The sequence below is a fragment of the Cyanistes caeruleus genome, chromosome 1, assembly GCF_971803275.1.
Source record: "Cyanistes caeruleus chromosome 1, bCyaCae1.hap1.1, whole genome shotgun sequence".
Classification (NCBI taxonomy): domain Eukaryota; kingdom Metazoa; phylum Chordata; class Aves; order Passeriformes; family Paridae; genus Cyanistes; species Cyanistes caeruleus.
In genome coordinates, this window is record NC_141701.1 from 98684036 (window position 1) to 98698933 (window position 14898).

The 14898-nt window shown below is 35.9% G+C and overlaps 1 protein-coding gene across 2 annotated transcripts in view; it reads right to left on the reverse strand.

Annotated features, from left to right (window-relative positions):
• Nucleotides 1–14898, reverse strand: part of VPS41 (VPS41 subunit of HOPS complex) — a 106266-nt gene that overhangs the window by 29578 nt on the left and 61790 nt on the right. For both annotated transcript variants that reach the window (XM_023919543.2, XM_023919542.2), the window contains 6 exons: nt 14083–14229; nt 12812–12878; nt 6133–6230; nt 3597–3726; nt 1823–1938; nt 366–422 (listed from right to left, as the gene is read on the reverse strand). In XM_023919543.2, the coding sequence (XP_023775311.1) occupies nt 366–422; nt 1823–1938; nt 3597–3726; nt 6133–6230; nt 12812–12878; nt 14083–14229 (615 nt within the window). The remainder of the gene's footprint in view (nt 1–365; nt 423–1822; nt 1939–3596; nt 3727–6132; nt 6231–12811; nt 12879–14082; nt 14230–14898) is intronic.

The following is a 14898-nucleotide window of genomic DNA, read 5'->3' on the forward strand; positions in this document are numbered from 1 at the left end:
GGTATAAGTTAAGGGGAAATTTGTCACTTCTGCCTGCATCCCTAATAGTGCAATACTGCGTGTTACCTCAAACAACAGTAAATTTAATACAAAAGTAAAAGCAAACAAAACCCCCATCAGCAATCAGAGAAATGGAATTCTCATCCTTTCAATGCAAATAGAACCTTCATAAAATGCAGATCCTTTCTTGTTTCACACACTAACACTCCTGTTCTGCAGCTGAAACCAAGAAATGAGATGCCAGTTAGACTATGCCTAACAGTTATTGCCTGGTGTTATAAAAAACAGGGAATTTATTTGTGGCATCTTACAGCACTCTAAAAGAAAGAAGATATTTTGTTTTGGATAGAAGTTTTGAGACTTACCAAAATCTTGTGCTTTTTTATGGTTTTCTGACTGATCTCAGCTGCCATCAAAGCTTCCTATATTCAAAAAGGAGAAAACAGTCAAATAGAAATACTTTCAGAAAGCTCTAGAACTGTATTAATCAACTGTTTTTCAGAGTAGGTCATTGGAAGTTAAAATTTTTAATGCCATGGTTGGATGAACAGCTTTGAATTCATACTCAAACAAAAGCAGTCAAGCAAAGAGAAAACTACTTTTGATTCCATCTGGGTTCACTCCACATTATTATATTAGGATCAAATCACAAGATTAGAACAAAACACACAATGCAATCACATTTGATCATTTTCAAATGAGACCACTTCACTACCAAAACCTGTGAAAAAAAACAACAGGAAAAGGGGTGAATGGGGAAAGGCTACCTTCCAGTTCCCCAGCCCAAATGTCTTCTTTGGTCAGAATGATTTATATTTAAGTGTCATTTGCTGTTCTTCTACGTTTTTCGAATGTACAGAAAAAAAGCTGGCACTTTTACAAATAAAAATGAAACCTTTAATATACATTGTAACACGCCAGTCTACTAACTTGAATGGATTTTATAAAGGCACACACACAGCTGTCACTTGCAAATTACTGGAATCTTCAGAGACCAAATGCTGTGATTTACATACACTGCAAAACTGCACTCATCACACAAGTTTGCTATTCAAATGCAAAAGCATCCACATGGATTTAAACAAATCTGCATGAGAAATATCATGATTATATTAGCAAAAGTAATACATGCTGAATGGTTTTTCCACATTTTTTTTCCTTATAATGGACACACCACAAACATAAATAAGAATTTGCAAGTTAACTTTATGCATCATAACAAATGTTCTAAGTCAATAAATGCAGGATATTAAGATTCAGACCACTGTGTGTATGTTGATATGGTATGTAAAATTTATTATTATTGTTTTAGGTGTTTAGATATACATACTCAAACACCAATATTTACACAATCAAATGCTAAGTCGTTTCTTTTTCTGAGAAAGCTGTATATCCTTGTCTTTTAATATTGGATCAGCTTTCTTGTGAATAACACTACTTTCAGCATGCACAACCACAGTTCAAGCCCATAGTATTTTACTTTTAAAAGCACAGCTCATTGGTTAACTCTTCTGCTATTCTAAAGCCAAAACCCAGTTTCATAATTTTCAGCGTCAGGTAACACGTTTCATAACTGATGATGAGAGCCACATTTTCAGCATCTAATTCAGCTACCTCACTTGGGTGAAATTCTGATTAGTAGTTTCAGTAGTGAGACTAACTCTGTAAGAGATGGGGGGACAGATAGTTAACTGCCATCCTTTACAAACATTTAGTCAATGACTGTAGGAACCGTCCAATCCAAACGACCTAGCAAAGTCCATCATCCTACTCCAATTCCCAAACAAAGCAAGTCTGAAGGAAAGAATGATATAAAAATTACTTCGTATTTCTTCTTTTCAAGAAGCCAGTCAATGTGATCATCTTGGTCCCGCTCTTTAGCCACAACCACATCTCTTGGGCTGATGATATAAAAAAGTGATTCACCTTCCGAATATTCTGCAAATGCATACACAGTTTTATTATTACTATATTTTCTTTAAGTAAAGTTCTACTTTTTAGTACACCCTTGGGGGAAATTTACAAAGGGGGGATGCAAGGAAGACAGCAAGGCTACTCCTGCAGGACACACTAGTTTGGAAGCAGTATTCTCCAACAAATTAAAACTGGTTTAAATGGCAAAATATCTTTCAAAAAATCACCAGAGCTTATTGCAAATTCTGATTCATCCACTATGTGTAAACTTTATGATGGTTTAGAACCCATTATTATACTTTTAGAGGACTATAACAATACACAGCCTGCAATAAACTTATCCTTCCCATCAAGGTCAAGGCCATCAAAAGCATAAATGATAGATGCCATAACCCCTGGGGACACAGCACATCATTACAGCAATGCATTTGCAATGCTGCAAGTTAAGGCTATATGTATAATGCATTTTCTTATACCATAAGCCTTTATTTTTGAGTAGGCTCAAAGAAAATAACTACTAAAAGATAAAATCAAATGCAGAAGATGACCATTCTGAATAGTTATAATTTGGACAGAACCATGAAGAAACACCAGTACTTTGTAGGTCCAGATCAGTTTCAATGCACGCATACAAATACACCCCTGAAGTGATAAGCAATTCACAAAATAATGCTTGTCTTAAAGCCATGCAAAACATTTAGATTTTTCAGGTGAACTAGAATATTCATACAGCATAAAAGTACAGCTGTGGACAGCTGTATTCTGCTTTGGAAGAAGTATAAAGAAACCCCAATTCTACTGATAGCAGCACCAATGTTTTTGAGGTCAGGAGGAGATATATTTCTAGTGGCTTAAGGGCATAGATGTACACAGAGGTTTTCCAAGCCTATGATTTGAAGCATGCTGCCAGAGGAGATACTTAAAATTCAGATTAATGGATTTTAAAAGCCAGGAGAAATGATTCTGTATAGCACAGGCCACATAATCTTCACCAAGGAATTCTGTATCAGCTTTGCCATACATTTTTCTGAGCTACAACATATAGATCATAAAACTATCCCATCCTTAAAATACGGCATATATTGTGCCAGGGCTTAATATCCCTTCCTGTTACATAATTAAACCTATCTTCTAGGTGGAACTTGCCAAAATCCAGTTCCTATGTATTCCATTTTACCATTTGAGGTCTGTAATATAACTGGCAGCTTTGTCAGTACAGAGAAGCTAAATATCAGTGTGCCCCTCTTATGTTGACCAATGTACCTCCTATTGTTGAAATGAAACCTATTCAATCTTTCCCTCTAAAACAGCTTTTCCAGACATTGTACCACTCATTTCATTATTCCTGAAGCCCTTTGTGTAAAAAGAATTCCTATGGATCACATGTTGAATAAATCTCCATCAAAAATATTGCCTTCTACAATACTGGACATTACATGAGATATATATTTCTGACTTCTCCAGTATGTCTGACCTAATAGACAGTGTTAAAAATCATGATGTTTAAATACACACATTTATTTTCTTTCATGTGACTGGTTCTTGTGGATTACAGTCTACAATTCAGTGTCATAAGCAGTTACAGCTGTTCAAGGAGATGACAAAAAAAATGACAAAAATGAAAAAGAAGGCTATTAAAGCAAGGTATGAAAACAAAACAAAACAATATTGAGAACACATACCTAAATGATAATCACGACATTCATTTTCCTGAAATCCTCGTACTGTTAGTGCATCAGAAGAGATCTCTTCACAGGACTCAGGTAGGGGTTGTACAATATCGAGTCTAGGCCTTGCACAACACTCCACTTCCTAGAAAAATGGCATCTTAGTTGCTTTTTACATGATTTATCTTAGCAATACCAATTGGTGGTCATCTACAAACAAGGCTGAAATTCAACAGCTGCAAACATTCACAAAGATTCAGTACTCTGCACTGAAGTACTCTGTACTCAGCTGCAAATCATACAAGCTGCAAAGCTGTACTGCACAGAATGATTTCATTTGGAACTCAAAGGAAAGTTACTCCAAGTAATCCAAAATTACTCTTGGATTGCTTCCCTTGAAGAGATCAGTCTGGAGGAGGAGGTATAGACAAGACATAGGTCCAATCCCACCCCTTGCTCGCTGCTTTTCTGCTCTTGGTCACAGAAATTTTCAGAGCTATCACAGACGACTATCAATTGCTTCATTCAACAAGCAACAGAAAAATTTATAACCCATAGCCAGCTGGGCTCATGCCCTGAAGGACAGAGCTCCATGAGTCAATGATATTCTGGTATTAACACTAATTTGTTTTTTTTAAGCTGGTGTTTGATTTTAAGCAGCCAGCAGCAGCAGGGTAAATTAATCTAATAGTAATACAAAAACGTTGCTGCTCTGATGAACTTAGAGTAAAATGAACTTTCAAGTTGAATGTAGGTAGTTATGGTAAGATGACATCATGGATTTTCACCTTCTGTTCAAATGAAATTGCTGTCTTCGACTAGCTGCATTTTTAATTAAGTCAAGGTCCAAGACAATCCTATATTTGCTACTTCAGGCTGTGAATTATAGCAAAATACAAAATAAAAGAGCAGAACATATAGAAAGTGGATTTAAACAGCTCTAACCTACCCATTTGGAAGTAGCACCACTTGGGTCTTTTCTCAATTTAACTGTTCCATGAAAAAAACCCAAACAACCAAACCAGAAAAACTTTCAAAGCAAGTTCAATTGTGATCTAATTTGTAATAAGTAAGAAGCTGTCATTTGCAAGCTGTGAAACCAAGTATAAGAAGACCAGTGTTCTTTGCAATTAAACGACATTTGTAGTGAGCAGCAATTCTCCTGCAAGCTCAGGCAGTTTGGACTCCACACTAACAAGACAAGTGAGGCAAAACACTAACAAAGAAGTTCCCCATCACAATAGGACACAGGTGCAGTGTCAGGGATGATTGTACTTCTGTTCCTTCTACAGCTACCCAGAGAATTGAGAAGTTAGTGAAGTCCAGCATTTGGAGTTTGTTTAAAAGGCTAATTAAAAGCAAATACATGAAAAAACCTTTTTTTGATGTTCAATTACCATTGTATCACCTGAAATTCCCTTTTCATCTTTCTTTCCTAAAGCAATTAAAATTACTTTAACCTTTAGCAGTCACTACCTTGTTTACACTAGCCCCTTTCCAGTACTACTTTTTCATTAACAGTGGCTTCCCAATTTCCTTGCTCCCTAGCATTTCAACCCACCTTTTCCTCCCCCTTCCTTATCACATTTGTTTGCTTTCTTGTCTTTCACTGACTCTGCTGCACTGGAGGACTACTGTGCTGACTCCTTTGGGAAACATTGCTGTGACATTATTCTTATCCTTAATATAAATAAAGAAATAATAATCTGGCATCCTGATGCAGAACTAGGAGCTAACCCCACTGATTTCAGAAGGCTCAAGCATTTGTTCGAACCTACAGCATTTCATTGCCTAGCAACTTGTGCACCCAGTTTCTTAAGGTTACTATGGTGATGGTTGTCTAACACAGACATGCTTATCAAAGAGATGATCAAGAGCATCTGCCGTCCTCACACTGCAGCTTCAAGGATTTCCTCCACTGCCTTGCCTTTTATTTGGCAATATGAAATCAATGTCGGAGACAGACACGACGTCTGTCCATGCACAGTAAAAACGGCTGACATGAATTCTAATTTCTACCTATCTACACATGGATCTGGATGTACATAACTAAAGATCTTAGAAGAAAGGGAGACAATGATGCCACTCGCTCACAATCATTCATTCCACCCCACAGTGACTTTTATTGCTTGAGTTGATCAACTTCACTACTCTCATTTCTTTTGAGATGCAGTGTCAGCAAGCTCCTCTTATGGCTAAACAAGATTCTTTATTTCTTCTGGTGCAGAAACATCAGGAAGAAAGAAAGAATAGGAGAGAAAAAGGCAGGGAGGGTAAGAAAGGAAGAAAAAAGGAGCAAGAAGAGCTAGCTAGAGACCCTCTCTGCGTTCTGCAAGAACAAAAGGAACCCAAACATGATTTCTGAAAGGTAAGCACATTAGTCTTCAACATCACCTCCACTGACCTTGTTTTATGGATCAGAGACATTTCAAGCACTATTCACTACCAGCAGACTAAAAATTTTTTCTCAGATAATCATATTTGTATGACTAGTTTAAGGCCCAGCTCACAGGCCAAATTAATGTGAAGAAACTCAGATTAAAAAAACTACCGTTTTTTCGGAGATCTCCTTCACATATGAAAGTATAACAAGCTGGTCACAGATAGGTGCAAGTCCACTGATGTAGAATTCAGTCTCAAATTGGAAAACTGAAATACAGGAAAGGAAAATAGACTTAAAAACATGAATGTGTGTGAACTAACACCTGAGAAAAACTCACTGATTTTCAGAGACAATCAACAGCATACAGTACCCCTTCAGAGAACTGAAGACTCAACACATATAACAAACCCAGAGATTTCCCACTTGGATCAGATGAAAATCTACATTAGCAGATTACATTACATTAAAGCTAGCAAAAAGAGATGTTTGTGCTCCTGGATGTGTTAGAGATTAAACATTTGAAATGAAGGCGCCAGTCTGATTTTCAATAATCACATTAAAAAAGGAAGCAAAACAAAAGTCAAACTCAAGAAAACACAATAAGTAGTACAACTTCATTGGTTTGCATATTCACAGCAAGTTCGTGTGGCCATAAGAGACCCACACTTGCTACATCTATTGGTATATGGAAAAACACAAAGATCATTATTTATCATCACTTTAAACATCACAGAATAATCTAAAGATACACTTATTACAAAGAAAACACCATTCATAGTATCTTTTCTTCTTCATAAAACTGAAAACATAATTTTCTAAAATTGGTCTTGAAATCGAGACAGTTACATGAGATTGTTTCAAGAAAGAGAAAGAAAAACAGAGTGCTGAACTGTATTTAGGAAAAGACTTAATAAATGAGATGTCTGACACAGAAACAGCTATTTATTTTTATTCTGGTGGATTTACAGTGCACCTCTTTTTTGAGAGCTCCTCTCTTATGGGGACCAAAACAAGAACCATCCAAGTGTTTACATTAGCAAGCCCTGTAACTACAAACTTTTAAAAAAGCATCAGATACTTCATTATTTTCTCCCAAAACATGGTTTTAGGAGAATCTAAGCATAAGTAGGTAACAAAGAGTTTCCTTCCTTACTGTTTAGCATATTACACTACTAATATACATATATTTACTAAAATTTACTAATTATTTTAGCTAACAGAAAATACAGCATCATGACATTATAAATAAAGCTAATTTTCTTTAGCTTAAGATAATAAGAAAGAACAGGAGAAATAATTGTCCTCCCACAAAGGGAGAAAAATACAATGAAACAGAGTATATATTTGACACCTGTCTCTCAATGAATAAGCAAGCACTGTTTTTCTTTTAATGACTGCTGACACTTTGGCATCATTGAAGGACCATGCTACAACACAGGAGTAGAGCACTCAATCCATTCACAGAGAAGAGGTTCACATTTGTAACCACGTACATAATTATCTTGTTCTAACCTACAAAAATCATGAGATTACTTTGACTGTGTCATGTGCTGCTTTCAGCGATGATTTTAAACAAATCAGTTCAAAACCAACTACATATTTTATTTCCAGTTTACAATTTAGTATTTGGCATTTTAAAATAATATGGAAGGCAGGAGGAAAAATATAAAAAAAAAACCCTTAAGTGAAATCCGTAATACTGTCAAAGAAACTTTAAATTCAGCTTCATAGAAGGGCCAAGAGAAGGCTCTTAAAGGCATGTAAAATACTGTAGTTTGTATTTGAAGAGGAAAATAGCATGGGGTGAATTATCATTTATAATGATTATAGAGACGGCTTTAAAATCTATGTGTGTTTCTTTGTCTTACATTAGAACTTTAGCCCCTTTGCCAGTGAAAGTGCTTGTAACGCCCAATGTAATGGTGAGTTTCAGATCTAGCAGAAGTATTGATCTTTGAAACAAAAATAAACAAATAAAAATCATCACTTCAAGTTTTGTTTCTGAATAGTTTAGTTTCCTTGGTTTCGCTATCAGCTTTCTCTCAGCTCATCTTTCTCAAGAGGCGTTGTTGAAACACAATGCTCTAGCTCTGCTGCTACAGCCTTGAACAAAGAATAACTGGCATAGACAGTGCTTCTTGACCTGATAAAAACCTTTGATGCTGCTAATCAAAAAAGTCTTACTGAAAAAAGAAGATGTAAGTTATAGCTGCACAGAACAATAATAGGTTAATTTGACTTACTCTCTGTACACTGTGTTGTGATCAAGGAGGAAAAGAAATCCAACATAAAGGCAATGGAGAAATGCTGGTAATTTAAAAAGCACCCAAAATAATTAAAACAAATGTGGTATTGAAGTAAATGGAAATGACTGAGGTATGGCCATGTGTCATACATGTTTATGCCTGTCATAAGAGAAGATAGAAGAGAGGCTGACAGTGGATCTACTCCATGTTCAGCATCTATATACAGATGTCAAACAAATTACCAGGAGGCAAAATGAAGAAACCTGTACATCTTTTTTGCTGCTCATTAAATGAAATGTATGAAATACACCAAACTACAGAAATGAAACAATATATGCTACATTATTTACCTAAACTGTATAAAGTCACTCTCTCTGGGATTTAAAGATCCACACATAATGTGATACTAAAACTAAAATGAGCCTACTTTGTTTAGGGAAACCTCTAAAAGCAGCCCCTACTTTACCACAGCAGATTTTAAGGAGTAAAACTTCGGTTACAGTCAGAAGGTTTTACCTTGGATTTAAACTAAAAACACAGGTGGTGGAGATACCACCTTGAGAACACTTAAGAGTTTGCTGCACTGTAACCTAAAACAGTGAATACAAATTTTGCATATGGTTTTATGTGCTAGGCAATTTATGCAAACCAAAACAGAATACAAATGGCATGCTATGATTAGCTATTATCTTGTGCATGGAGTTGCACTTGATGTAAAATATAAACTTTTTTTTGACAGTATGTGATTTCAGTTACAGAGGACAAGAAAAGTAAGTATCAGTTAAGCTTCAAAGCTGATTTTCTGAAAAACTCTTTTTTCCCACTGAATCAAGAAAACATTGTTAATCAATAGGGAAAATATTCAGTCTTGAAGAACTCTGGGGCTTAGCAACTCTGAGATTTGATGACAAAGAAGTCAAAATCTTGAAGCACTTTGAATCATTTTATGAAGAAATTTATAAACTATAGGTTTAACTTGTGGCAAAACAAATAAACCAAAGTCTAAGTAGAATCAACTATGTAACAAGGTTTGGGTTTTTTCTTTTGTTTTTGGCTTCTCCGAGTACAGCAGACTTGCTTAAATAAAATGTTTGCATAAATCACCTTATGAAGTAAACTTCCTGATCATCATATTCATTATTAATTAAGCCTTAATTAATTAATTATTAATTAATCAATTAAGCCTTACATTCTATCTATATAAAGAGAATTATGTTGGTATACTAGATTCCATTAATTTCACTTTACAAACAAGAAAATAAATATTCCCATGTATTCAGATTGAAATGTGCAATCTCAATGCATGATGCTAACTTGCTATGCAGGTGTGAAGCTACTCCTTTGTAAAACACAATGTGTTGTTACAAACGTATTTGTGTTTGTTGTTGAAACATGTAATTTTAAACCAAAAATCTGCCTTACTGGAAATTTGGTAGAATGCAAAGGGAGACAAGTATTCAAGAAGCATTGGAGCCTGGCTTGTACCCAGAATTAAGCTGAGATTCCTCAGATAAAATCTGGACAAAAAATAATTAAATAAAAATTCTCTAATCAGCTTGAAGTATTTTACATACTTCCGGTGTTAATCTCTATTTTCTGCTATCATTAACAAGCTGTGTAACTGAGGAAGAGATAAGGTACTTCTCCATAAAAGTATATGCAATCCTGACAAGGCCAAGGAAGACTAGATTACCTATTTTCCTTTGAAAAGGCATCATATTAACTGAAAAATCTAATTATTTAGCAACCAGCCTTCTCATGGGTTCCAGCTGAGGAAGGATTCCCTGTTCAGACCAGATGCTGTGCAGCATTATATCTTTTGTACATGCTTCAGGAGTGAGCACAGAGGTCAAGCACTCTTTAAGAAAGATCACAATGGCATTTAGTCCACGTTAAGCCTGTAATTCAATACCAATACTTTCTAATCAATACACTGTTTCACAGCAGTAGCTAACAGAGCTAAACTGATAGGATCTGCTCAGCTAACATACATTTAAACCTAAATAGAAACACTCACTTGGAGTTTATCTCTGACACTGAATGAAGACTCACAGAGGTAATGAACTGTAGCAAAAAAAATGGCAAGATTACTGAAGAAAAGAACTACTAATGTACTGGAAGATGTAAATAAAATTAGCAATGCCACATGGATCTCAGTGCATGAGACCTGTATAATTCAACTATTTTCTCTTACAGGTAATCACAGCATTAAGGTAAAACAACTAGAACAGTTCAGTGGTGTAACTTTCTCACAAGAAGGGGTTTAGCATCACAGCAGATACTGGAATTATTTCCCACCTTAGAATAAATATAGCTAATTCTTGGGATAGAAACAGAAGATGAGGAGGTACACTGTTAAACAGGATCCTAATGCACCTAACTTGCAATGAAGGAAATACTGTTTCCTTATTCACTGTACTGCAAAGTACTGAAGAAACATATATTATCTATTAATGCCATCACATTAGTGATGATACCACCATGGAACTTAGGGGACCTCAGAATGGCTCTAATACAGCATAAACCCAAAACTGTTGGCACATGACAAAACACTGTTTTATCATAGACTCCATATGTATTACTGTGCTGACCAAAGATGCAACCATGAAGTTTCCTGCTACACTATTGGTTTCTTTCCAAGTGAAAAATTGTAAAAGCAGGGAGAAAAAAATTTAAAAACACCATACCACTTAACCTGACAAAAGTAATACTGTGTTAAGGGCTTCATTTTTTGTAAATCTGTTGACAAAATATTTTGAGTCAAAATATCTGAAGGATACTCAGTTATCCTTGAATTAAAGGATGATATTCTTGCCTTGTATAATTCTTTACTTTATGCAAGTACATCAACTTATGCATCCACTTTGGATATTAGTGGTCTTGCAAAAAAACTATACTGGTCGCAGGTCTTACATAAAATCAGACCTTCCAGCTATGCCTTTGAAGAGGAATGCTGAAATAAAATTGAAATAGATGTTATGGCATTACATACTGAAGTCAAGAAGACCTTCTATGTGACTATATGAAAGACTATTAATTTATACTGAGACTTAAACAAACAATGTCTCTCTCTCTTTTCCCTCCCAATCCTCCCAAGTTCTAAAGTATTGTGGACAGCATTTGGCAGAGCAATTTCAGTGCTTTGACCTGAAACCAGAAAATAAAACCTCAAGCACATCATTAACAGGTTAAGTGAGATAAAATACCTGTTTTCTAGAATACAGAGAAAACCACAGGCCAGAAATTTTAAGACGAAAAAGTTACTTCCACAAAAATCTTTATCCTTCATGTCTGCACCTAAATAGCCCAATGACAGCTTTTTATGTTTTTAAAATCAAGTTCCAATCGACAGTCACCTAAGACTAGTACCATCCATATAAAGACATTACAGCTGAAATAGAAGTTACCTCTGTTGACTTGTCAGTATGTGACCAAACCCATTTAGCTATTTTCCAAAAGCTATTTAACAGTACAGAAAATATTATATACAAAATCTGAGGCTAAAACTCATGACAAAACTTTTCCTTGATAAAATTATTGCAAATAGCCTAGGATTCTGCAGTTAAATAGTCTATCTGGACTGTGTAATCCTAAACAACCAATAGCTTTCAGGTCTCAGTTAATTCTCAGGCACACCACCAATGTCTCATTGTCTAGATTTCCTGCAGAGCTTAACAAGTCTCCTAGTTGATTTTCAGAAGCTATTTTAGAACAGTCCTTCCCTGAAATCAGAAAACAGAGCATACATACACACCTATGCCATGCACCATTCCAAGCTGACATGATTCAGGATTTTGCTTGAACACCCTATCTACAATCTCATGTTACTACAATCAAGGAAGCATCAAAGCTTACACACTGTTGCCCACTCTGGTCTGCAGAGTAAGAGGGATTGTTTATTTTCCTGGTACTATCTATTCCTAGATACTTCCTTTCTCCACTAGATACTTCTGGGGACAGCTGTGACTTTTTGTTTACATCCCCACTTCCCTTACAAATTTTCTTTGAATTCTGCTTTACTTAATACACACATTTTGTCAAGAACTTTTCCACTAATCAGCAATAATAAAAATTTATTCATATCAGATTAGATAGAAAAATAAGAAAGCAAATGAAAATAGAAAATTCAGAAGTCAAGAAAGGAAACAAAAATAAATTAAAATCAGTTTCTTAGCACTACACCAGAGATTTTATGGGGGGGGGGGGGAAGAGCAAAATGTTATGAGTAGCGTAGTCAAACAACATGTAATCAAATAAAGTAATATCTGTTTTCTCTTTACTACTACACTGACCATCAATCATTTAAGCAAGATGAAAACTCAAGTTCTCTAAAGGAATCTGTGTGAAGGGAAAGTTAAGGCATCCATTGTTCACACAAGTATGTCTCATTTTAGATGATCACAGAACTTAACGCTCTCTATAAAAAAAATCCTCACACCTATGCACGGCATAGGGCATTATGACAACCTCAGCAGCTAAAAATGCTGGCGACATTTATGTTACAACTACATGTTGCCTTCAAAGTGTAACAGTTTAGTTCTGGCTAGGATGTAAAAGACCTTTAGAGCTTTTTGAAAAGGGGTGCATTCATACAACCATACCTATTTCCACGTAGCGGTTTGGTAGGTCACGCATTTCACTGGCATGACGTTCTTTTACTGAGCAAATCTAGGAAACAGAGATTTGAATTGTTACAATAAGGAAACCGTAGTTCCTAAGACAATACTAGCTTTGCCTCAATAAGAAAAGGAATTTCTGGGAATTCTCGGACATGGATTTCTTTATTTTGAAAAACACAAGTTGTGAAACAGTAATGGTGCCTCAGTAAAGAAAAGCACACAGAAAAGTTGTGGCTGTAGCTCACAGCCTTATAAATATGCTGGGAGAGAAAAGGACCACATAAGAGAAATGTGAAAATATGCGCCCACTATGGTTTCTTCATAGAAGCATTTATATATGAATTTGGTTTTGGTGTCTTCTCACACTTTGCATCTCATTACCTTTCAAGGCACCTGATTTTTATTCAGTAAGTTTGCTATTGCTCCTGCCAGTTACAGGAGAAGAGTATGTACATACAAAGAAATGCAAATAACCAAATGTTGTGAAGCACACACAAATAGCAAGGGGAAGGCAGATGCCAACCTTAGGACAAATCTCCTCATTAATAAAACTCTAAGCTTAATGCTCCAAAAGCTTTTTACATGTCACCTAACTCACTTTACCCTCCCTTTCCATCTATTTCTATCAGGCACTTTTAATTTCCCACTGTGCAGTGATGCAGTAGTCTGTTATTAGGAAACAGCTAACAGGCTTGTAACAAACTCATGTCAGGTGCCGGTCTGAGCAAATTACAATCAGTCTGCACCACACAAGTTTGAAATGCCAGTTTCCTGTTGAAAGATAACAAAACCCTAAGCAGTCTGTCCTTCCACCCACACTTTTTTTTTTTTTTTTTTCTGACCAAAATCATGTGGCTGTTTTAGTAGCTGCAACCTCCTCAGGCCCCAAAGCAATCCCCTCCAAAAATACCTCATGGTAAGTTGTTCTTCCTTAATGCTAATCAAAAGAAATGAATTCAACAGTATGCTAAAAGCTTTCAAGAGACGAAATCTCTCCAAGGCACAGAGGAATGAAATGTCCCTGAGGATTACATTCACTGCATGCTCTCACACAGAGATCTGTCTGGCTGCTGGGTGCCTATCACTCCTCCTCCTCATGAGGGTCAGTCCAATGACATTTCTAAGGCAGCGAGAGTTCTGAACACTGGTCAAACCAAATTCTATTTTTTTCGATTGTCTTTACTTTTCAGAAAAAAACCTCTGTTTGTCTTGTGATAACAGCAAGCATTTATTATAAAGACAGGTAATTGCACCTTTACTGAATTTCCCCAGCCAATAATCAGCGTTAAATTATCCTTCCAGCAAAGGCTGCAGGGATACATATCTGGGCGAAGGCTTATGTCATCTCGAGGCACATTAGTAATTCTTTGCTTGGAGATCATGTCAAGTATCTTCACGCCCTGAAAGTTTAAAAACAAGAGAACTTTATTCAGTATGACAAACTCCTACTGCCCATTTTGTACACTAAGGCAGTCAGAGTGGTTTATAGAATAAATTTCAGAGCAGGGTTGAGTATGCCACCAGAAAAAAACTGCTGATACAAAAACCCATCTAACCCAGGAGGTGACAAAAGGAGTAAAGGGATCAGAGTAATTTAGATGTTTTAAATTCACATGCCAAATTAAAAGACATAATAAGTGAATGAGTGACAGACTAGTAATTCCAGTCATGAACCAGTTTGGCTTATTGGGCTGGTGCTACTCCTGGAGAAATAAAAAGAATCCCAGCTTTTTCACAACAGTCCCTGAGAGACACAGAAATTTCCACCTTGGAAAAAGAAAAACAACAGTTTATTAAGATAAATTAATCTCAAGATATGCATTTCTACTCTTATATTTAAACAGAAAAGCAAGCATCTTTAAACAATGCTTGGTTTTCTATGCTGTGATTTTTCACTCCCTCTTTGGGAAATCTCTAAAGTAATAGAACAAGAAGTTAAAAACCAGGAAGATTAAAGTTGTTCAAGAGACAGAGGAAAAGAAGAACCAATAATTAGATTTTCCTGTGTTGTTTAGACAAGGTAAGCTATAAACTTTCCAATAGCAAAATGTAGATTAATTTCACGTTAA